The sequence below is a fragment of the Silurus meridionalis genome, chromosome 23 (genome assembly GCF_014805685.1).
Source record: "Silurus meridionalis isolate SWU-2019-XX chromosome 23, ASM1480568v1, whole genome shotgun sequence".
Taxonomy (NCBI): Eukaryota; Metazoa; Chordata; class Actinopteri; order Siluriformes; family Siluridae; genus Silurus; species Silurus meridionalis.
The window spans coordinates 4,170,619-4,194,241 of NC_060906.1; the positions used below are offsets into that span (position 1 = coordinate 4,170,619).

The 23,623-nt window shown below is 41.8% G+C and overlaps 2 protein-coding genes across 2 annotated transcripts in view; one reads left to right on the forward strand and one right to left on the reverse strand.

Annotated features, from left to right (window-relative positions):
• The window catches only part of LOC124377357, a 291,851-nt gene that overhangs the window by 212,652 nt on the left and 55,576 nt on the right, over positions 1-23,623 (forward strand). The window lies entirely within an intron of this gene.
• Positions 1-23,623, reverse strand: LOC124376788 (NACHT, LRR and PYD domains-containing protein 12-like). Its single transcript, XM_046836062.1, has 11 exons — positions 23,488-23,623; positions 21,631-21,711; positions 21,187-21,303; positions 20,968-21,025; positions 20,317-20,521; positions 18,338-20,105; positions 6,692-6,865; positions 6,272-6,445; positions 1,349-1,522; positions 916-1,092; positions 1-809 (listed from the first exon to the last, which is right to left on the reverse strand). Exons 1-11 carry the CDS (start codon positions 23,574-23,576, stop codon positions 797-799), a joined length of 3,030 nt encoding a protein of 1,009 aa, XP_046692018.1. The 5' UTR covers positions 23,577-23,623; the 3' UTR covers positions 1-796.

Sequence of the window (23,623 nt, forward strand, 5' to 3'; positions counted from 1 at the left end):
GGTTCAGGAGGAACGTTGTTTCATTTCACTGTGTACTGCATCAGCTATATATGGTTGAAAAGACAATAAAAGCTTCTTGACTTGACTCTGTGTGGTCTGACCATAGACTCAGTCTGTCTGTGAAGATTGTCAGTTATCCAGCTGTGGTTATCTGCAAGTTGAATCATGTTACTTGGACTTCTATCCGGTTGGAGGAAAATGTTTCACTACTCATCCGAGCAGCTTCTTCAGTAGACTGGATCATAACATATTTGGAGTTTTGTGCTGTTTTGGTGTATTATGTTGGTGGTATTATGGCATTTGATTTAGTTATGTTTATGTTCTGTCCTACATTGGAGGACTTTGATAGATGCAGGAAGGTTGATCTGTTCATCTTTGCTGATTTTTTCAATGTGCCAGTTTGCTGGACAGTTTGCATAAATGTAGGCAAAATGCCACTATATGAGACACTCGTGACCCAACAGGTCCTACCAGAATGGGAAGCACTTCCAGGAGGCACCACACAGCCTACCAACCTCTCCAGGTTTGCAGCAGAACGAAGGCCATGACTGAGCTGGAGGAGGATGAGGTAAGTCTTGAGCAGACTCTGGCCAGTGCAGTAGATCCCAGTTGGCAGCTCACGATAAAAGAGCATGAAGTGAAGATTTAAAGGCAAGAGAAGCAATCACAGCTCTCGAGAGTTCAGGAACAGGACATTGATCTGAAAAACCGCTCTCACAGCTGTTATAATGAGCTTTGTACTGGAAGAGTTTATCCTCATCATCTTCTGTATAAAACACTGATCAGATCAGGAACCTCACTGCTTATATCTGTTAAGAAAGATAAAAAAAAACAGAATCATCAGATTTAGTCATATGTTCTTCAGAATCAGTCTTCAGATTCCTCAAAATGTGTGTGTTTGTGTCAGTAACTCACTGTAGTGTCTCCAGTTTACAGTGTGGATCCTTCAGTAGATCAGAGAGCTGCTTTACTCCTGATTCTCCTGCTTTATTGTAATTCAGATTCAGTTCTCTCAGGTGTGATGAGGTGTTTGACCTCAGAGCTGAAACCAGAGCTGCACAACCTTCACCTCTAATACTGCACCAATCCAGCCTGTAGAGAGATCAACAATTATAGATCATCACACACACACACACACACACACACACACACACACACACACACACAAAGCAAGACAAAGCTCCAGATTGTTAAACGTCTATTTCAGTGTTTGTTATTTATGAATGTGGAAAACTATAGCAGTTGTTGCTGCTTTATTTAAATTGTGCTTCAGGACACACAACATTTTATTAATCTAAAACATCCATATGACAGAAATGCAGGATCAGTGTGTAAGTGATGATCTGACCTCAGTATCTCCAGTGTACATTGTGGATTCTCCAGTCCAGCAGAGAGCAGCTTCACTCCTGAACACTGCAGTTTATTCCTACTCAGGTTCAGTTCTCTCAGACTGGAGGAGTTTGAACTGAGAACTGAGGACAGAATTCTACAGCTTTCCTCTGTGAGATTACAGTAACGCAGCCTGGGAGAGAAATTATGATAAATCAGAACACTGACATCTCAAAACACACACAGACACACACACATTATATCAGAACAATGAGATATATCTATCTCTCTCTCTCCGTCTGCGCATGTGCGGGGGAAGGGTGAGAATGGTATGTAAAGTGTGTTAGAGCGGTTGGCATGTTGGCGTTTTTCCGCCGCTTTTTCTCAATTATTTTCCATAAAACATCTTGGATTAATCTAGCGTGTGGGCAGCAGTGTTGTTAGTTACTAAAAAATAGTAACTAGTTACAGTTACTAGTTACTTCATTCAAAAAGTAACTCAATTACTTGCACCAAAAAGTAATTTGTTACTGTTTAAAGTAACTATTAAAGAACCTTCTTTAATGTTCCCATTAATGCCCTTTTATGCGTTATGGTGTATACAAACACAAAACTGACTTAAACACCAAGTAATTTTATACACTATTTTATTAAAGTCAGACCAGCACAAACTGAATATATCACAAGGATTTCTGAAATAAATAACAAAACAAGCTGAATAATATATTCACAATCAAAAACTAAAGTGGCTTCTGCATCATAAAAGCTGTTGTGTTGAGCTCTTAAAAATGTTACTTTCACAGCTGAAGTATGAAAACTATCAACAATGTGCGTCTTCTTCGTGTTTACAGTGGTTTATCCTCCAATCCTACAATGCAACGCTGCTGTAAACAGGTTAGACTGTAGTCTACACTTCAGCCGAAACTCATTCATTTAAAAAAGGAACACACAAACGCACCATACGGTAACGGTAACAGAGATACTTTATTTAAAAAGTAACGCGTTACAGTATAAGTTACTGTCAAAAGTAACTGCGTACTAGTAACGCGCTACTGCCCAACACTGGTGTGCAGCATGGCATCTCTGAGCACGAGGCTGTAAGAAAATTTGACTCGTCAGCATGGTGTGTAGGTGGTGTCCAGGGCAAGTGTAGAGGAGTGTGTGTTAGCATTTGGGACATGGTGTGTGGGTGGTGTGTGTGTGTTGGTGTATGAGTGTAGAGGAGTGTGTGTTAGAGGCTGGGACACGATGTGTGGGTGCTGTGTGTGAGTGTAGAGGAGTGTGTGTTAGCGGTTGAGACACGGTGTGCAGGGCGAATGTAGAGGAATGTTTGTTTGAGGTTGGGAGACAGTGTGTGTGTGTGTGTGGAGTGCGTTAGCGGTTGGGACACCGTGTGAGGGTGGTGTGTGTTTGAGTGTCGAGGAGTGTTTGTTAGAGGTTGGGACACAGTGTGCAGGTGCTGTGTGTGTGAGTGTGAGAAAATCCTCTGGTTAAGCAGTGATTGTCTTTCAGGATTTTTTTTATGGTTCTAAATGAAGGTCAATATCTTGGTTTTTACCGATGCTGAAATGTAATGTTTTAAATGTGCTCAAATATAGCATCATGTTCGTGCTTGTCCTGAAAGACAAAGTGACCCCAGTGTTTCCAAGCATCCAGGGCAAGACGCAGCTGAGTCTGCTGGATCCGTTCCCCCTGCGGCTACAGCTGGGCCCGCTACTGAAAGCCCCACAACCGCTGCGGCACCAGGGCCTTAGCAGCGAAAGCCCCAAGCTCAGACTACAGCACAGAGGTCTACTAGTGACATATCCACCCTAAAGAAACCCCTGCTCAGCTAAACCGGACCCGGAAAAATCTTGTGAACTAGTAAAAAACACAGTGGAGTCTGGAGCAGTTCTGGAGCTGCCTGCACTGGCAGAGGCAGTAACAGGGGTTTTTAAATCACAACATGTCAGTTAATGGTGGTGTTGCCTTGCTTTTAAATCACTTTTGTTCTTCAAGGCAGTCTGGGTCAGGACGTGCTGGAGGTTCTAAAGAACAGAGCTCCCATCGAGTTGCAGGAGAGCCATCCTGACCCTGCTGCCAAAAAAGTCAGAACTGTACACCTGGGACACCCAGTAGTGAAATGTTCTGATGAAATTATATTAAACCAGAGTGTAGACACTGTACAAACCACAGTTAACCAAAAATCAGCTTCCAATGGAGGATTTTACACCATATTATCTCTTTACACTTTTATTTGTATTTTATCAATGATATTTTAAAAGACTGTTCGTTCCGTTCACAAAGAGAAACTGTTTTATATGCTTTTACACACTGCTCCAAGTTACAGTCTCTGCTTGTGCTTTTAAAATGTATCTTAAGGTCTTTTAATGAGGATTTTACTTTTCAGTGTTTAATTCCTAATTTTAAATACGTCTGGAGAAACAGGTTTATGAGATGATTAAACTGATTCATTTTTTATTTTTGTTGGGTCAACCTGATACAATTTGTTAAATAACACAACTTGTGTCAAATAAAAAACTGTAAGAAGACTAATTTCTCTCTGTCTCACTCACTCACACACACACACACACACACACACACACACACACACACACACAGCCTGGGGAAGAAATTATGATTATATTAGAACACATCTTAAACAAAAGACCAAAACATGATGTTAAATATGTAGAAAACCAGTTTATTAAAGTTCCAGAAGCAAATAATCTCGAGCTGATCAGGAATGTCTCTAGGTTTTGTATGTAACCCTAGTTCTCTGAGGGAACAAGACGCTGCATCACAACGCTTTGGGAATGCCGCAGTGTTGCTCACACTCTGAATTACATGTGAAATCCGGTCAACGGCAAGGCGTGACGTCACCGGCGGGGCGGTGCCCGGCAATGCCACTCTGGGGCTGCACCCGCCGAGCAGCCGCATGAGAGCCACGGCGAAGGTACCACTGAAACGCCGCAGATTGCTTTTTGGTTTCTGGTCTGACATGGACCGACCTACGGCCTTAGCTGTTTCATTGGTGGCCCTAAGGGATAGGTCGGCAGCGCAATGTAACTCCTTAATATCGTCAGCCCCAGAGCTGAATCCCTCATCCATCTCCCGCAGCAGGTCAGCCTGGTATGCCTGCAACACACTCATTATGTGGAGGAAACCCGCAGCCTGACCCGCTGGTGCATAAGCCTTGCCTACTAGAACCAAAGTGGCTTGCAACAGTTTAGAAAGCAATACTGGGGCCTTATGCGCCGATGCTATGCTGAGGGAAAGATAGCTAGCTGGCGTCTCTTCTACCCGTGGCATCGCCCCAATGCCACACTCCTTAAACCCAATAATGTGAAAAAAGGCAGGCCCCTGCATGGAGGCTGTGACGCGGGGCGCAGGAAGCACTCATCCAGCTTACTGGGTGTGTGCTGCTTCCGCCTCTCGCTCCGCCAAACTAACTCGAGTTAGGACACGGCCCATGTTACTATTTCCAGGAGCTCCTTATACAGCAGATGCTGTGAGAAGTCCATGGGCTCGCTAGCCTCCAAAATCTCTCCCTCCTCTGCTTGCGCCGGGAGAAGAAACCGCCAAAGGGCATGCTTTCCGCAGGGAACAAGCACTTGACCCGGCAGGTGAGGCCGGAGAGGACTCATCTATCTCCATGCCTTCTGCTAGATCTACCTGCAAGCCCCATGACTTCCCCATGACCTCTCCTCGAAGTGCGCTCTCCGGGAGCGGGGCATAGCCATACAGCTACAATGCTAAAGATTACTCCCTCGAGAGCCGACTGAGCATGCTCCTCTCCTAAGCAAACAACACATCGGCTGTGTGTGTCCAACCCCCAACTCCCGCCCGAATGAAGTGGGGCAAGAAGGAAGACACAGACGGAATTCTGCTTGCTATTAAAGCTCATGTCTGCACAGATTCACACACAAAACGCTTACCTGAGCAAACAGAAGCTAGCATCGCACCACTGCACGCGCTTTTTGTAGCTTTCTGGTCGCGACATCGCCCCGCCACAAAGGCGTTTCCAAAGCGGTGTGACGCAGCTCGAGTTCCCGAAAGGGAACTGTTTTGTGTGGTCTATAGTGTAAATGAAGCAGAAATGTCTAAAAAATATCTGTCTGTCTGTCTGTCTGTCTGTCGAGTGTCTAGAGTATCTTTTTTGCGCCTGTCCTGAAAGACCTAGTGATCCCGTGTTTCCAAGTGACAGGGGCAAGATGCAGATAGAACAAGATACCTTAGCAGATAGAACAAGATACACAGAATGCAGACTATGATGCCAAAATAATCTTCTCCCGACACAAAATGAAGTATTTTGATTGATATTTTTAATAAGAGTATGAGGGATCTGAAGATGTTTAAGGCTGTGTGATGTTATGAAGAAGTTATGTGTTCTGTAGTAGAAGAAGAATTGCACTTTGCACCAGAACTGGACTAAATGATCTCAACACACCCACAACACAAACCTTTAACTGTCATGTATGATTTATTTATTTATTTTTATTTATTTATTATTATTATTTTTTTATATTATTATTTACTTATTTAGTTAAAGTGTTTATTTAACCTGACACAATTTGTTATATAATATGACTTGTCAAATAAACGACTGTAAAAAGTCAAAAGTCTCTCATCTCTCTCTCTCTCACACACACACACCCACACACACACACACACACACACACACACACACACACACACACACACAGTGTTTTAACAGTTGATCAGTGTCACAAAGCAGCTTTACAGAAATAAACAGACTGATAGTAAATATCAAATTAATCATGTTATGACTATAAATTACCAAACCAGCAGCAATAACACTTAAAGTTTTATCTTTATATCCATATTTCTAAATACAACCTCCAACACATCTATTATTTATTACCCATTCCAACCTCAGTAAAGAGTGAAATGTTTCACTGAAACTAAAATAATAAACAGAGTGTGTAAGTGATGATCTGACCTCAGTATCTCCAGTGTACAGTGTGGATTCTCCAGTCCAGCAGAGAGCAGCTTCACTCCTATATCCTGCAGGTGATTCTCACTCAGGTCCAGTTCTCTCAGACTGGAGGAGTTTGAACTGAGAACTGAGGACAGAATTCTACAGCTTTCATCTGTGAGATTACAGTAACAAAAACTGGGAGAGAAATTATAATAAATCAGAACACTGACATCTCAAACACACACACACACACACACACACACACACACACACACACACACACACACACTATTTCAGTGTTGGTTATTTTTAAATCTGGAAAACTATAGCAGTTGTTGCTGCTTTATTTAAATTGTGCTTCAGGACACACAACATTTTAATTATCTAAAACAGCCATATGACAGAAATGCAGGATCTACAGTGTGTAAGTGATGATCTGACCTCAATATCTCTAGTGTACAGTGTGGATTCTCCAGTCCAGCAGAGAGCAGCTTTACTCCTGAATCCTGCAGTTTATTCCCACTCAGGTTCAGTTCTCTCAGACTGGAGGAGTTTGAACTGAGAACTGAGGACATAATTCTACAGCTTTCCTCTGTGAGATTACACCAACACAACCTGGGACAGAAATGATGATAAGTCAGAACACTGACATCTCACACACACACACACACACACACACACACACACACACACACACACACAGTAAATACAGCCTCAGTATTAAATCAGTGCAGTGTGTAAACATCAGCAGGTTGTAATGTTACACAAAGCAGCACAAAGTGCATGTAATATAGAAATGAAAAAAATAGGTGGGGTTTATATGAATGTTTCTTTTTTTATTATATAATTTTTTATATATTTTATTTTGCTAAGTAAAGAATATGACAACATCTACATGTGCCAAATACAGAATCATGTGTGTGTGTGTGTGTGTGTGTGTGTGTGTGTGTGTGTGTGTGTGTGTATGCATGTATACCTGTGTATGTGTGCTTGCATCATTGCATCTACAAATGGGAGGAGAATATTGACCCTCCACAAAACTTCAAATATGAATGTTAAAAAATAATAAAAAATAAAAATATTAATTTAGTTGCAGAAATGGTGGTTAAACAAAGAAAGTCTACAGCTGTATGACTGCTGAAAGTTAACGAGAACTAACAAAAAAGCGTATAAATCTACTGTATAACTATTAAATGAACTGGAGACTTTCCATTGAAATATAATAAATGAATAGATTTTTCCAGAATGCAATATGTATTGAATTTCTTAATTTTCAGTTCTTGAAGATAGTTTTCTTGGTGATAGCTGGTGCCATTAAAAGTTACTGACTATTTATATTGTCTAAACTGAATTTGGATTTATAACCTAGTAAACAAAGTGATGGAGAAATTGGTATGTGACGTCCCAAAGTAAAGAAAAATGACTCAAATACCTTTTCCCAAAAATGTTTAATTTGGGTACAATACCAAATGGCATGAACATACTGTATGTGTCTGGGTTTTTCTTTTTCTTTTATTTTAATCTGTACATTTTGATATATATTTTTTTATTTGAGGACGATATATTAATTCACTCTGAGATTGAAGGTGAAAGGTCTGGATTAATAGTTTGAATATTGATTTTTGATGATGATTTTAAGATGATTTTATTTCTAGATATTCAAAAAAATCTATTACTCCTGATGCTGTATTTCTGCACCAAGTGTGAAAATAAGAGCAGATTATTACTAGGAAAGATGTGTTGGAGTTGTGAAATGCCATTTTCTGCCCAAGTGTGCAAGTTAAGTGGCTTCTTACTAGCTGTAAAATTTCCACCAGGCTGTCAAAGCTACTGCTATAGTTGGTGCTTTAATACATGAGTATATTTTTGATTGTCTGTCTGTAGAATGGTGAATCTGAAATTTAAATGTCCTTACAAATTGTTTGCTTAATATCTAACCATATATTTTCTAACGAGTTTGGGTGGATCCATTTGTATATCTGTTGAAGCTGAGTAGCCAGAGATTAATGATAGAAATGTGCTGCTTCCAATCCTCCTTGTATTTTTACCTTCTTTAGAGAAGTTAGTTTAATGCTTATTTTTCCAGTAGAATTTGGTAATGACTGAGTCCAAAGATTTAAAGCAAGCAAGGGTGGTTGTAATAGAACAATTGAAAATAAATAGTTTAGTTTAGGAAGTATAATGATTTTAATGACTGGTATTCTACTCATAATTAACAGTGATAAATTCCTCCAATGTTGAAGATCATCATTTATTGTTTTGAGTAATGGACTGAAATTAAGACCAACCAGTTCTGACAGTCTGAGGGGAAACATTAATGCCGAAATATGTGATGTGATTGTTGCATGAAGGGACATCTAAACTATTGGGATCAATGCAGGAATAGAAAATTTACTCCAGTTGACTTAGTATTCAGAAATATGGAAGAATAATGTTTCTTGTAATGATGAAAGGGGATCTTGTAAGTACAATAATATATCATCTGACTGATTTCTTGTTCTATGTTTAATGTTTGAACTCTAATATGGACGTTTTGGTGTATAGTTGCTGCTAGCAGTTCAATAAAGATGATATAAATGTATAAATAAATGTTTTACTTATTACGTTTAATTTCCCCATTGGTATGAATAAAGTATCTATCTATCTATCTATCTATCTATCTATCTATCTATCTATCTATCTATCTATCTATCTATCTATCTATCATCTATCTATCTATCTATCTATCTATCTATCTATCTATCTATCTATCTATCTATCTATCTATCTATCCATCTCTCTCTCTCTCTCTCTCTCTCTCTCTCTGTATTAGGAATGGAGTGTGTGATATCAGTGCAGCACAGTGATATCATTTCTGATGTGAGTATTGTTCACTTACAGAATTAAAAGCAGCTACAATGTAAGTAATATATATGCATATACAGATACACACCTAAGAATACATTTTAATTCTTTAAATAATTTATTCTAAAATTATCCAAATTCTTTAAACTGAATTAAATTTAAACTGACCTGTTGTCAATTAACCTAATTAGTTTTAAAATAATAATAAAATATCATATTTAATGTTAAGATAGTGTTAAGTATGTAAGGTATACAGGGAGTTTCTATCACCACCACGGGCATCGCAGGTCATATGGAAAATCCAAGAATTAGGTTTCGTTTTTAGCATGATAAAAATCTAACAATAATATAATATAATATAATATAATATAATATAATATAATATAATATAATATAATATAATATAATATAATATAATTGTCAGAGATCCTCCTGCCACGCCCCCTCTGCGGCTCTCTCTCAGCCGCCCCTAACGCTAATTGCTGAGACCTGTTCCCCATTAGGCTATGACAGAAGATCCAACCACAACCGTAAAAGGAGGAATCGCTCTACCGCAATGGATCGGCAGCCCATTTCTGCTTCGGATTTCACCCGGAAGCCCACTGCCGCTCCTCAGGTATCAGGGGCCAAATGGAGCGGCTTCCTACAGAGCGTCGGCAGGTACATGGATGTTTAATCATCCCAATTCCCCACCGAATGAGCTGAGATCGTGTTCTTCATCTCTCTCCTGTCTGGGGAGGCTCTCTTTCGGGGCTATAAGATGTAGAGTGCAAACAGGTGGAATTTTGGCTTGTACGCCATTTTCACCGGGCGATTCATGGGGACGTTCGGGATGATAGCGGCAGACCTTCACCTTCAGAGGATTTTGGAGGCGAGACGTCACCTTCTGAGGAGGTTGGATCTGCGATGGTGCCTTTGGAGGGGCTCTGAAGCTGACGTTGCCTTCAGAGGATCTTGGGACCACGACATCGCCCTCTGAGTGAGCTTGAAGGGCGAAGACACTCATGGTGAGGTTTCGCCGCACAATGTCTCCTTCAGAGGGATTTGGAGTAGAAACATCGCCCTCAGAAAGACTTGGAGGCGAGCCATCGACTTCTGAGAAGCTCGGGGGCGAGACATCGCCTTCTGAGGGACTCTAGACGTTGTCTTCGGAGGAGCTCGGGGGCAAAGCGTTGCCTTCAGAGGGGCTTGCGGGCGATACGTCGTCTTCAAAGGGGCTCCAGAGAGAGACGTTGCCTTCAGAGGAGTTTGCAGATGAGACGTCGCCTTCAGATGAGCTCAGGGGTGAGACGTCGCCTTCAGAGGAGCTTGGAGGTATGTCGGCACCTCCGGAGGGATTTGGCGACGACTATTTTACGTGTTACGGCCCGGTGGTGGTATGACCTCCTTTTTGCTGCCTGGGAGCGGTACAACATCCCTTTCGCAGCCGGGTGGTGGTAAAACATGCTCGGCGGAAGTCTCGGTGGAGCTCTGAGGCAGAGTGCCGCGTTTGGAGGAATTCGGGAGTGGAGAGACATGCTTAAAGGTGCAATAGATCTGAGCGGAGCACTCGGAGGAACTCTGGAGTGGAGCAGCACCCTCGACGGAGCACAGGAGCGGAGCGGCACCCTTGGCTGAGCACTGGAGCTGAGTGGAGCTCTCGGCGGGATACCGAAGTGGAGCGGAGTGCTCGGAGGAATTCAGGAGCGAAGTAGAGCACTCGGCGGAACACTGGAGCGAAGTGGCACTCAGCCCACTCAGCCATTTTGCCGGAGAAGCGAGCCGGGTATTCCATCGTACTCTTGGAGGGGCCAAGTTCGGTTGCCAGTTCGTCGCGGAAGCGCGAGTCCTCTTCTTCATGTTTGAAGGTCCGTTCTTCTGTTATGCAGCAAAGAACGGAGGCAGAAGCCAGAGTACAGTTTGATTTAGTTTATTACTGGAGTGGCAGATAAACATACACTCACGACAAAAAAAAAAAAAAAGATGGCGCCGGTGAGGTCGGCTGCCGTCACAACTGCTCCAGCTACGTTTTTTCTTTTTTTGTTTATTTTATACTTTTATTTAACTAGTTTTATTTTCATTTACACAAGATGGACAACATTAGATATAACAGAGACACTCTTATATCTATTGGTGTACAATGCACTCACCTTTTGCTGTTTTTAAACCCGGACCCATGCTGGCCAAACGAGATCCCGAGGGAGCACAAAGGACGCGACCTGTACCGGCGTCCGCGAGGGAAACGAGCCGGCGTCAGGAACAGGCTAAAGGCACACGCACACCGCGCTCCCTTTCCTAGTATCCTGTTAGCCAATGTCCAGTCACTGGAGAACAAGCTCGATGACCTCAGGGCAAGGGTCAAGTTCCAGAGAGACATTCGGGACTGCAACCTTCTCTGCTTCACCGAGACATGGTGAACCTAGTGTTACCGGACCACGCCATCCAGCCGGCCGAGTTTTTCTCGGTTTACCGCATGGACAGAACACTAGAGTCGGGGAAGTCAGGAGGAGGTGGAGTGTGTCTGATGGTGAACAACCACTGGTGCGACAGCGCGAGCATCGTTCCTCTTTCACGCTCCTGCACACCAAATCTGGAACTACTGACCATCGAATGTCAGCCCTTTTATCTACGTCGGGAATTCAGCTCGGTCATAGTCAGCCAGCGGACATGGACACTGCAGTATGGGACTTACATGAGACACTAACGCAAGACCAAACACAGCATCGGGACGCTGCGCTCATTGTGGTAGGAGATTTCAACAGTGCCAATTAAACTTTTATCAGCACATCACCTGCCCCACCAGGGGCGAAAGAACACTGGACCACTGCTATACAACATTCAAGAACAGCTACAAGGCACAACCAAGTCCACCGTTTGGGAAATCGGACCATGCCGCCATCTTCCTCATGCCTGTTTACAAACAAAGGCTGAAACAGGAAGCTCCGGTTCAGAGGGAGGTCGCGTGATGGACTGTCCAATCGGTGGGCGCTTTGGATGACGCAGACTGGGACATGTTCCGGCGCAGCTCTGATGACGTCAACATGTTTACGGAAGCGGTTGTGGGATTCAACGGGAAACTAGCGGATGATACGGTGCAAAAAAACACTTTGAGAACGTTTCCCAGACAGAAGCCGTGGGTGGTTAAAACCCTCCGCGACGCTCTAAGATCCTGCTCCGCTGCCTACAACACGGGGCTCGCCACCGGGAACATTGGTGAATACAAGGCTGCGTCTTACAGCGTTCGCAGAGCGGTGAAGGATGCAACGCGGTGCTTTGGGAGAAAACTAGAGTCACAGTTCCAACAAGGTGGCACTAGGAGCCTGTGGCAAGGACTATGGACAATAACGGACTATAGAACACCATCTTCCAGAATTGTGGATGTGGACGCTTCTCTGGCAGACGAGCCAAACACCTTTTACGCTCATTTCGAGGCTGCAGCTAACCACGCTAGTGGCGCTAGCGGCACAACCAGCGTGCACGCCGAGAGAGCCGGAGAGGTATATATCTCTAACTTCCTGACTGACAGACCACAAGCTGTACGGGTGGTAAAAAACACTTCATCCACCCTCACCCTCAGCACTGGAGCTCCCCAGGGTTGTGCTCTGAGCCCCCTGCTGTACTCACTGTACACGTATGACTGTGTGGCCACTTCCAACTCCACCACCATCATCAAGTTTGCTGACGACACTGTTGTGGTGGGCCGGCTCTCCAACAACGACGAGACGGCCTACCTACAGGAGGTTTAAAACCAAGAGAGATGGTGCTAGGTGAACAACCTTCTCCTGAACGTCAGCAAGACTAAGGAGTTGATCGTGGAAGCAGGAGCGGTCATACCGACCGCTAAACATCAACGGGACCCCAATGGAGAGAGTGGACAGTTTCCGGTACCTTGGTGTTCACATCACACAGGACCTGTCTAGGTCCTGTCACATCAACACCCTGGTGAAGAAGGCCCGGCAGCGTCTGTACCATCTGAGACACTTAAGGGACTTTAAACTACCCTCTCAGGTGCTAAAGACTTTCTACACCTGCACCATTGAGAGCGTTCTGACGGTTAGCATCACTTCCTAATTCGGGAACAGCACCATGCAGGACAGGCAAGCCCTTCAAAAAGTGGTGCATTCAGCTGAACGTACCATCCACACTGAGCTCCCTAACCTGCAGGACATGTACAGCACACGGTGCCAGAACAGAGCTAGGAAGATTGTGAAGGACCTCAGCGATCCCAACAATGGACTCTTTTCTTTGTTGCATTCAGGGAAACGCTTTCACTGCCTGAAAGCGAACACAGAGAAAATGAGGAGGAGCTTCTTCCTGCAGGCCATTCGGAGTTTAAACCAGGAAACACCCAGGATCTAAAAAACTGGCCCACTCTCTCCAACATTAGACCTTTTTTTCCTGCACAAATCTCACTGTTCGTGCTACAACACTTGCACAGCACAGTGCACTTTACATTTCATATTTTTCATATTCTTATTTTTTTATACCACACTATTCCACACAAGGACACTTTACACCACACCTTACTGCACACGGACACTTATAGACACTTTACACCACACCTTACCGCACACGGACACCTTATGGACAATCAAAAACCATGCTTAACTTGTTTACTGTTGTTTACTGTTTACTGTTTAACTGCACACTGCCATAAGCATTTTTTGTATATACAGTTGTGTTCAAAATTATTCAACCCCCACTGAAATTGATTGTTTTGGTCGGTTTGACATTGATTATGATCATTCAGTCATCCTGCTTACAATTAAATCAAAGAGGCACGTGTAGGTCAGACAAATATAACATAACATTTATAATGAAATAACCACAAATGTCTTTTCTGAGCTCACATCATTATCAGTTTTATTCAACCCCCAAGTGACATTCAAACTTAGTACTTAGTACAACATCCTTTTACAGTTATAACAGCTTTTAAATGTGAAGCATAGCTTGACACAAGTGTTTTGCAGTGATCTACGGGTATCTTCGCCCATTCATCATGGGCAAAAGCCTCCAGTTCAGTCACATTCTTAGGCTTGCGCACTGCAACTGCTTTCTTTAAGTCCCACCAGAGGTTCTCAATCGGATTTAAGTCTGGTGACTGTGATGGCCACTTCAAAATGTTCCAGCCTTTAATCTGCAACCATGCTCTAGTGGACTTGGAGGTATGCTTGGGATCATTGTCCTGTTGAAAGGTCCAACGTCTTCCAAGCCTCAGGTTTGTGACGGACTGCATCACAATGTCATCCAATATCTCCTGGTACTGAAGAGAATTCATGGTACCTTGCACACGCTGAAGCTTCCCAGTACCTGCAGAAGCAAAACAGCCCCAAAGCATGATTGACCCCCCGCCATGCTTCACAGTAGGCAAGGTGTTCTTTTCTTCATAGGCCTTATTCTTCCTCCTCCAAACATAGCGTTGATCCATGGGCCCAAACAGTTCTAATTTTGTTTCATCAGTCCACAGAACACTATCCCAAAACTTCCGTGGTTTGTCCACATGACTTTTGGCATACTGCAGTCGACTCTTCTTATTCTTTGGGGACAGCAAGGGGGTGCGCCTGGGAGTTCTGGCATGGAGGCCTTCATTACGCAGGGTGCGCCGTATTGTCTGAGCAGAAACTTCAGTACCCACATCTGACAAATCTTTTCTCAGTTCCTCAGCAGTCACACGGGGACTTTCCTCCACTCTACGCTTCAGGTAGCGCACAGCAGTCGAAGTCAGCATCTTCTTTCTGCCACGACCAGGTAGCGTTTCAACAGTGCCCTTTGCCTTGAATTTGCGAATGATGCTTCCTATGGTGTCTCTTGGTATGTTTAACATCTTCGCAATCTTCTTATAGCCATTGCCCTTCCTGTGAAGAGTAATCACCTGTTCTCTTGTCTTCCTGGACCATTCTCTTGACCTCACCATGTTTGTAACCACACCAGTAAATGTCTAGAAGGAGCTGAGTATCACAGTCATTTTAAAGCTGCCTAATTGGTGCTTATTAGGCTTTATTGCTGCTCCTGATATCACAGGTGTTTTCAATACCTGATTGAAAACACTTAATTGAACCTCTGTTCTTCAGAGTGGTAGTCTTTAATGGGTTGAATAATTATGTCAATGAAGAATTCACAAAAGAAACATTTACTACTGTATTACAAAACTAATTGATGTCATTTTAGTTGCATATGGTTCTTTAAGAAGTCCTTGTAGGATTTCATTCTGAATACAATTACAAATGTACACTAAATTCCCTAAAACCATTTACAGCATTGGGGGTTGAATAATTTTAACACAACTGTATATATATATATATATATATATATATATATATATATATATATATATATATATATATATATATATCTTTATATCCTCATATATTCTTTTTTTTTGTTATAGTTTTTATACTTTATTTATCTTCCTTCTTTTTCTTTGTTTTTATATTTTTTATTCTCCTTTTCACCCCATTTTATTCCCTAATACCGGACCGTTGTAAAAAGCATTTCACTGCATGTCGTACATATGTGTATGTGACAAATAAAATTTGATTTGATTTGATTTGCATAGAGTAAGAGATGGCAATATCCGTGGTACGCCCTGGAGGGGCGAGGTCCACACAGTCCAGGAAAGAATGTAAAGGATAGATAAGTAATCCGAGGTGCACTTGGGAAAAAGCGCAGTAGTAAAAAGAGTGTACAGTCCACACTGTTCAGGTTAGAACGCACAGTGGGTGAGATATGCAAGCGCGGCTGCGCCATGCCCCTCCAAGAGTACGATGGAATTCCCGGCTTGCTTCTTCGGCAAAATGGCCAAGTGGGGCTAACAGCCGCTCCGCTCCTGTGCTCCGCCGAGGGTGCCGCTTTACTTCAGTGTTTCACCCAGCACTCTGCTCCACTCCAGAGTTCCTCCAAGTGCTCTGCTCAGATCCAGTGCACCTCCGACCATGGCTATATATATATATATATATATATATATATATATATATATATATATATATATATATATATGTGAACACTGGCATCCCACAGGGAAGGCATGTGTTCTGAGCCCACTACTTTATTCCTATGACTGCCCTTCTCTGCATTACTCCATCTTCATTAAGTGTGGTCGACCTGATCAGTAATAATGACAAATTGGCCTAAAGGGAAGAGAACCACATTCTGGCAGTGGGGTGTTATAACCACAACCTGACCCTCAATGCAAAGGATACTAACGAGCTTATTGTGTACTTTTGGAGATCTAAGAGCAGGGGCACTCCTCTGTCTACATCTCTGATTTGGAAGGTATACTTATTGAGAATATTTAGAAAAATCTATATGTCTCCAGGTTTTTTACTGCTGCATCATTGAGAGCATCCTGACCAACTCCGTCAGAGTGTGATATGGAAAGTCCACAGTTTGTGAACGAAACGCCCTGCAGTCTAAACCACTCACCGCATCACTGACACCCGACTACCTGCCATTGAGACATTGAGCACCTTCACCACAGCAGAGCTCACAACATCATCATGGACTCCTCACATCCCAGTCACAATCTGTATAACCTTCTTCTGTCCAGAAGGAGTTCATTTTAAAGGTCTCAGTGTGATTGAAAATATGATCTCAGTCCCACATCAGTAGAACAGACCCCAGGTTTGGGGAAATTCTGTCCTACTGACATAAGGGTTGCCCCGGAGAAGATCCTTACCAGGTGGTCTAGGTGACATTTGGTTTTTAGGTCACATCCTGTCCCAAGAAAGGGTGTGCAAAACTTTTATCACTTTGAATTTACAAGTGTTTACGATGGTTTGGGTATTTTAGGAAATTTGGCGAAACAGTCTAGGAAGCATTCGATAGTCAGAACTTCCCACACAGTCTCTGTGTGTCTCTCTTGCCAGGTATAGTGAACAATTCTTTAGTAAACTGCATTGATAAATTATTTGGTTTAATGTTAATCATGTTATGTAACTTTCTTCTATTATTTGTTTTAAATGTAACATTTGTTTATTGATTATTGCCTGGCAAATAAATGTAAAATTCTTGATTAACTCTGAAATTCCCTGAAATCATTTATATCTAGTTGATTATGCAGTCTGGCGTTACTGCAAATCTGTGACCAGGATAGTACAAACTGAAGGCTCACGAACGGATGGAGCATAGAGCACAACGTCTGAGACCTTCTGATTTCTGACTATCTCTGACTTTAGCAAGTTATAACTAAGTGACTAAATCCAGTATTCTTTATGCATGAGCAAGCATTGGCGGTCTACTTAAAGAATATAGTTAACCGTTATATCCTCTGACTAAGGGACAGTCTGGCAAGTTTGTGTCCGTGAGCATGTGTTGTGGCTATCACTGACTTAGCAAGTTATGACCAAGTAACTAAATCAATAGTTCTTTATGAATGAGAAGCATTGAGCGGCCCACTTAAAAAATAATTAGTTTACCGTTATATTCTCTGACTAAGATTTGGACTGGCCAATGTGCCTCCGTGAGCAGGTATAGTTAGCCAAGCACAAGGTTCTAAGCGACTCCAGGACCATAATAAATGATTAATTGAAAAGACGGAATGCTTAGATTAATCTACTAAAATTAAAGAAGAAGTACAACCAATAAGGTGATCAGCTTGAATCAGAGATATTCAAGTTAAATCTTTATTATAAATTGGAGTCAGATTAGAGGTTAAAATTGGATTAATATAACAATATGCTATCTATTTAAGTAATCTTTTACAGCCGGACTACAGGACTAACACGCAGATTACCTTCACCCACACCAGTGGATTCCGTCATTGGGCCATTGGGTGGGCACCCTACAATATTTTAATTTATTTTGATCGATTTGTGTTTTTAGGTAAATCTGTGATCGAGTGTGAAATAAATCAAAAGTCAGGAGACTTTTTATTTTATATAATCTTATTTTCCTGTGTAATGAGTTTAGATATTTATATATTCAAATGTGCATAGAAAAAACATATATGTAAGGTTTTTGTGTCCCCTTGTGATTTTGTGTTTTTTATTGTGATTTTGGATCTCCATCAACTCCAAAACAATGATAACATTTATATACAAAATTTACAGTCTGTCACTACAACCACTAATGATCAATAATTTTGAATTCTGCACTTTAGCTTTTAGCAATGGATTAAATCACATCAGCAAACACTGGTTACCTGATTGGAGTAATGAATGATAATCATGATCCCAATCAGTGCAGTGTCATTAGTGTTCATTTAAAATAATAACTACATTTATGGAATTAGTAACACATTTATGAAATCATTTTAAAATGACTTACACAGCTTTTCTGGATGCTTTGACCACTGGCAGCAGCCTCAGAAGACATTCATCTGATCTGTCATATTTACTCAAATCAAACACATCCAAATGCTCTTCTGAGTTCAGCAACACAAACACCAGAGCAGACCACTGAGCAGGAGAGAGTCTGACTCCACTGAGACACCTGGAATTACTGCTGTTCAGGTAACGTTGTACTTCCTGTACTAGAGAATCATCATTCAGTTCACTTAGACAGTGGAACAGATTGATGGATTTCTCTGGAGATGGATTTTCTCTGATCTTCTCCTTGATGTACTTGACTGTTTCCTGTTTGCTGTGAGAGCTACTTCCTGTCTGGGGCAGTAGGTCTCGTAAGAGAGACTGATTAGACTCCAGTGAGAGACCGAGAAGGAAGCGGAGGATCAGGTCCAGGTGTCCATTCTCACTCTTTAAGGTCTTGTCCACTGCACCCCTCAGGAATGCAGACATGTTTGATTTGGTAAAAAGATCTGACCGGCTGTTTTTTTTTTTTTTACTCTTTTTGTTGATAAATGAGAGAAATGTGTATAAAGCAGCCAGAAACTCCTGAACACTCAGATGTACAAAGCTGAACACCTTCCCCAGGTAAATCCCAAACTCTTCTCTGAAGATCTGAGTACACACTCCTGAGAACACTGATGCTTCTCTGACATCAATGCCACACTCTCTCAGGTCTTCCTCATAGAAGATCAAGTTTCCTTTCTCCAGCTGTTGGTAAGCCAGTTTTCCCAGTGCCAGGATACTCTCTCTGGTCTGCTGAGGATCAGGGTCACATATCTGATGGTACTTTTGGTGCTTGTGTTTGATCTGAAAGATCAGGAAGTGCGAAAACATTTGAGTCAGAGTCTTGGGGATCTCTCCACTCTCTGCTTCACCCAACATTCTCTCTAGAACAGTGGCTGAGATCCAGCAGAAGACTGGGATATGACACATGATGTAGAGGCTTCTGGAAGACTTCATGTGTGTGATGATTTTATTGGTCAGGCTCTGATCACTGATCCTCCTCCTGAAGTACTCCTCTTTCTGAGGATCACTGAACCCTCGTACCTCTGTTACCTGGTCTACACACTCAGGAGGGATCTGATTGGCTGCTCCTGGTCGAGAGGTGATCCAGAGGAGAGCAGAGGGAAGCAGATTCCCCTTGATGAGGTTCATCAACAGCACATCCACTGAGGCTGATTCTGTCATATCACACAATCTCTCATTTTGTTGGAAATTCAGAGAAAGTCGACACTCATCCAGACCATCAAAGATCAACACCACTTTATTCCTCTCACAGTCTATTAATCGCAATTCTTTTATTTCAGGGAAAAAGTGATAAAGAAGATCCATCAGACTGAGATGTTTTTGCTTCATCAGATTCAGCTCTCTAAAGGGAAATGGAAACATGAAGGTGAAGTCCTGATTTGCTTTTCCTTCAGCCCAGTCCAGAATTAACTTCTGCACAGAGACCGTTTTTCCAATTCCAGCAACTCCTTTAGTCAGTACACTTCTGATGGACTTGTCTTTAAAGAGATCATTACATTTGATGGGTGTCTCCTGTGTTGCTGGTCTCCTGGACACTGTCTCAATCTGTCTCACCTCATGTTCATTATTGACGTCTCCACTCCAACCCTCTGTGATGTAGAGGTCTGTGTAGATCTCATTCAGAAGCGCTGAGCTTCCATGCTGTGAGATTCCTTCAGTAATTCTTTTACATTTCTCTCTCAGTTTGGATTTGAGTTTTCGCTGGTACACAGAGACGAGTTCTGATAAAAAGAAGAATAAAATGTAAACTCTCTGATCATCTCTGTGAGCTACTGATATTTTCATAGCTGTATATCATATGGAATGTCAGTACTGATGTTTATTATATTGTGTTGATAAAAGCACATCATTATGATGAGATGTGTTTAATAAATGTACAGCAGTTTCCTTCCTCTGAAGATAAAGTGATGTTAGAACCCCATGAGCTCTTACTGTTCTGCAGTGTGTTAGCGAGATCTGTGTGCTTCATGTTCTTCAGGAAGTGCAGTGTGATCTTCAGCACTTCCTCTCTGACACTGCTCTGATCCTCCTCATCCTCCACCTTCCTCTCAGAGCATGCTGGGTAATCTGGACTCAGGAGCTTCTTATATCTCTTCAGTTCATTCTGTATGAGACTGATGACTTTGTGCTCCAGATCCTAATTTAATGTACAAAAATAAGAAACACAAGGGAAGTTGTAGCTCACCGGTTAAGACATCAGACTTTGACTTAAAAGAACATGATTTTAAAATCCATGCAACATCCCTGCTAATCCCATGAGCAAGGCCATTAAGACTCAAATGCTTAGATTTACAATGAGATAATGCTGATTGTAAATATTTTATATAAAAATGTTTATATCAGTCCTTTTCAGTGGGTGGCATCCAGACAGACTGGGTTCAGTTGAGAGCACAGAAAAGTATAAACATGAAGGTGAATTATTGAGTATTTTTCTGTGTACAAACCAATGAGGAAACACAACACACTCGTGTTTTCTCTTACTGCTGCTCAGGATTTTATTCTGTTCACTGCAGTGAGAGTGGAATAGACACACACACACACACACACACACACACACACACACACACACACACACACACACACCTTGAACATGGCCTCTAAATGACTCTTCTCAGCGATCTTTGATTTCTTCTTCTGCAGTCTGTGAACAAATAAAACACTTGTTAAAAGTAGAATAAAGACTATAAATCATATTCATAACTACAAACACAAAGCAGTGAATACACACATATTACACAGATGTTTGATTATGTGAGAATGTGAGTGATAAAACACTGCACTCATACATTCAACTGTCCTCACCTCAGATCAGTAGTACAGTCTGTGTCTTTAAAGAGTATTGGCTCATTTATTGACCAGTCACTCTTCATGGACACACAGCTGGGTTCAGGTGAGTCTGATCTCTTACCCTGAATCAGACTAAACACACACAACCACTGCATCATTATTACTGTTCTGCAGCAACACTGAATAATGAAACTGGAGTTAAAATCTGATGATGTTCTTATTAACACTGATCCCATTCTTCATAATTTATACAGCTACAGGGACAACCTGGGGTTAGACATGTTGCTCAGTAGCTTAATGTCATTAATCATCAGCTGGTTTTGAACATCTGGAGACAAAGCTGCTAAATTCAACTCTTTACTCGTCACTTTTCACAGATACACATCAGAGTCTGATCTGTTTAGTGTTGGTGAATGTGAGAACATTTCTATTTTTCACTGAGTCACAACCTTCACTCACCTCTCATCTTTCTTTATGTCCTGTTTCACAGACTCACTCATTCTGGAGGACATTTCTACTGCTACAGAGGAACCTGTAAACCTACAGAGAGAGAGAGAGAGAGAGAGAGAGAGAGAGAGAGAGAGAGAGAGAGAGAGAGAGAGAGATTTGTTAAATTAATATTATAAACAAAATTTTAAACTATGTAAATCCAAACAGGAAAGAATTACACAATGCCTCCGTAATGCAGGAGAGAGAGAGAGAGAGAGAGAGAGAGAGAGAGAGAGAGATTTGTTAAATTAATATTATAAACAAAATTTTAAACTATGTAAATCCAAACAGGAAAGAATTACACAATGCCTCTCCGTAATGCAGGAGAGAGAGAGAGAGAGAGAGAGAGAGAGAGAGAGAGAGAGAGAGAGATTTGTTAAATTAATATTATAAACAAAATTTTTAACTATGTAAATCCAAACAGGAAAGAATTACACAATGCCTCTCCGTAATGCAGGACTGAAAATGTATGTTGCTTTGAATTTAGGAAATATTGTATCTTATATTTCAACACTGAAAATAGTGTATTTCTGGATGGACTTGGATTTTGAAGGGAAGATGTGAGCGAGCAGGTGCTCTTGGGGGTGTGCAGAGGAGCACAGGGGATTGAAAAAGAAAAGAAGAAAGTTGGAAAGAAGAAGAGCTCGTCTGTGTCCGTGAATGTTATTAGAGAAATAATCTCACTTTAGTATCAACGCACAATTCTTACACTACCAAATAATATAAAAACAAACAATTAGAAATTATTAATATATTAAAAGAAGTAATACATATATCGATTAAACAAACAGCAGTCCATTTATACCCCAAACACACAAACACCAGTAGTTTCACCAACACATAATACGCATGCTCGTCTTTAAACCTTAAACGCTGTGAATGTGTTCACTGTGATGCAGTTCAGATTCATAGACTCTAAACTACACCTTAATGGCTGTAATGTGCTTGCTTCTCCACATTCTTCTGCAGGGGTGAAACAGTGCTTTGTATGTTTGCGTTCTCTGGAAATTAACTTGGGAAATTTGCCACTTGTGTCCGATATCAGCACATTCCCAAGCCCGCATGCTGCCCTGCTTCCATACATCATCTATATTCTAACTTCATCTTTCACACCAAAGGAGATATGGAGCGGATTTTCCGCCGAGTCGAGAAACATCAGAACCTGTCTCCTGAAAGTCATGATGTGTTTAGTGACAGCTGTTTGCAGGAACACGATCTGAATACAAACCGCGATCACGCTCCAGAGCTTCATTTGGGAAAAAGGAGGAGAGTTTGAAATAAAGATCCTTAAAGAGAGAAACACTGCAGGACACATATTTACTTCACTCCAACATGGGGTGTGTTCCATCTAATCCTGGATCATCTAACGGTTCACTTCCAGGAAATCAAGTCCTCCAGTAAACTGTGGAAGATCCAACTTCAGGAAAAATCACCTGAACTGTGAACTGTCATCCAGTGTAGATTCATAACATTCACATCTTCTACCTTTAGATTTACATACTTACTGTGTTTTTCTCCTGGAAATGTTTCACTGCCTTTCTTCATAAAATGGCGTTTTTACTTTAACTTTGACTTCTTTATTCAACAGAGCAGAAATTCAGGTGTTGGTGGCAGGAAACACGCCCATGCGCACACGCGCACACACACACACACACTATTGAATGGTTTGTATCATATTCAAAAACACATAATCACAGAATAATGAACATGTTTCGTGTGAGAGTTTGAGAAATGCGAAACTAAATAATAAGGCCACAATTATAATACACGCAAACCGATTTGTATCAGTTCACAAATGCACTCTGTCAGTTTCAGTTAGATTCTTACCTGCAGCAGACTTTCCCCTCGGCCCGGTTCTTTTGCTGTATTCGAGTCGGATAGCTGAGTTTTCCATGCCCGGAGCAGCAGCTGATCATTTACCGACACTGCCGCAGTCAAACCCGAAACAGCCCGGGAGTAATGT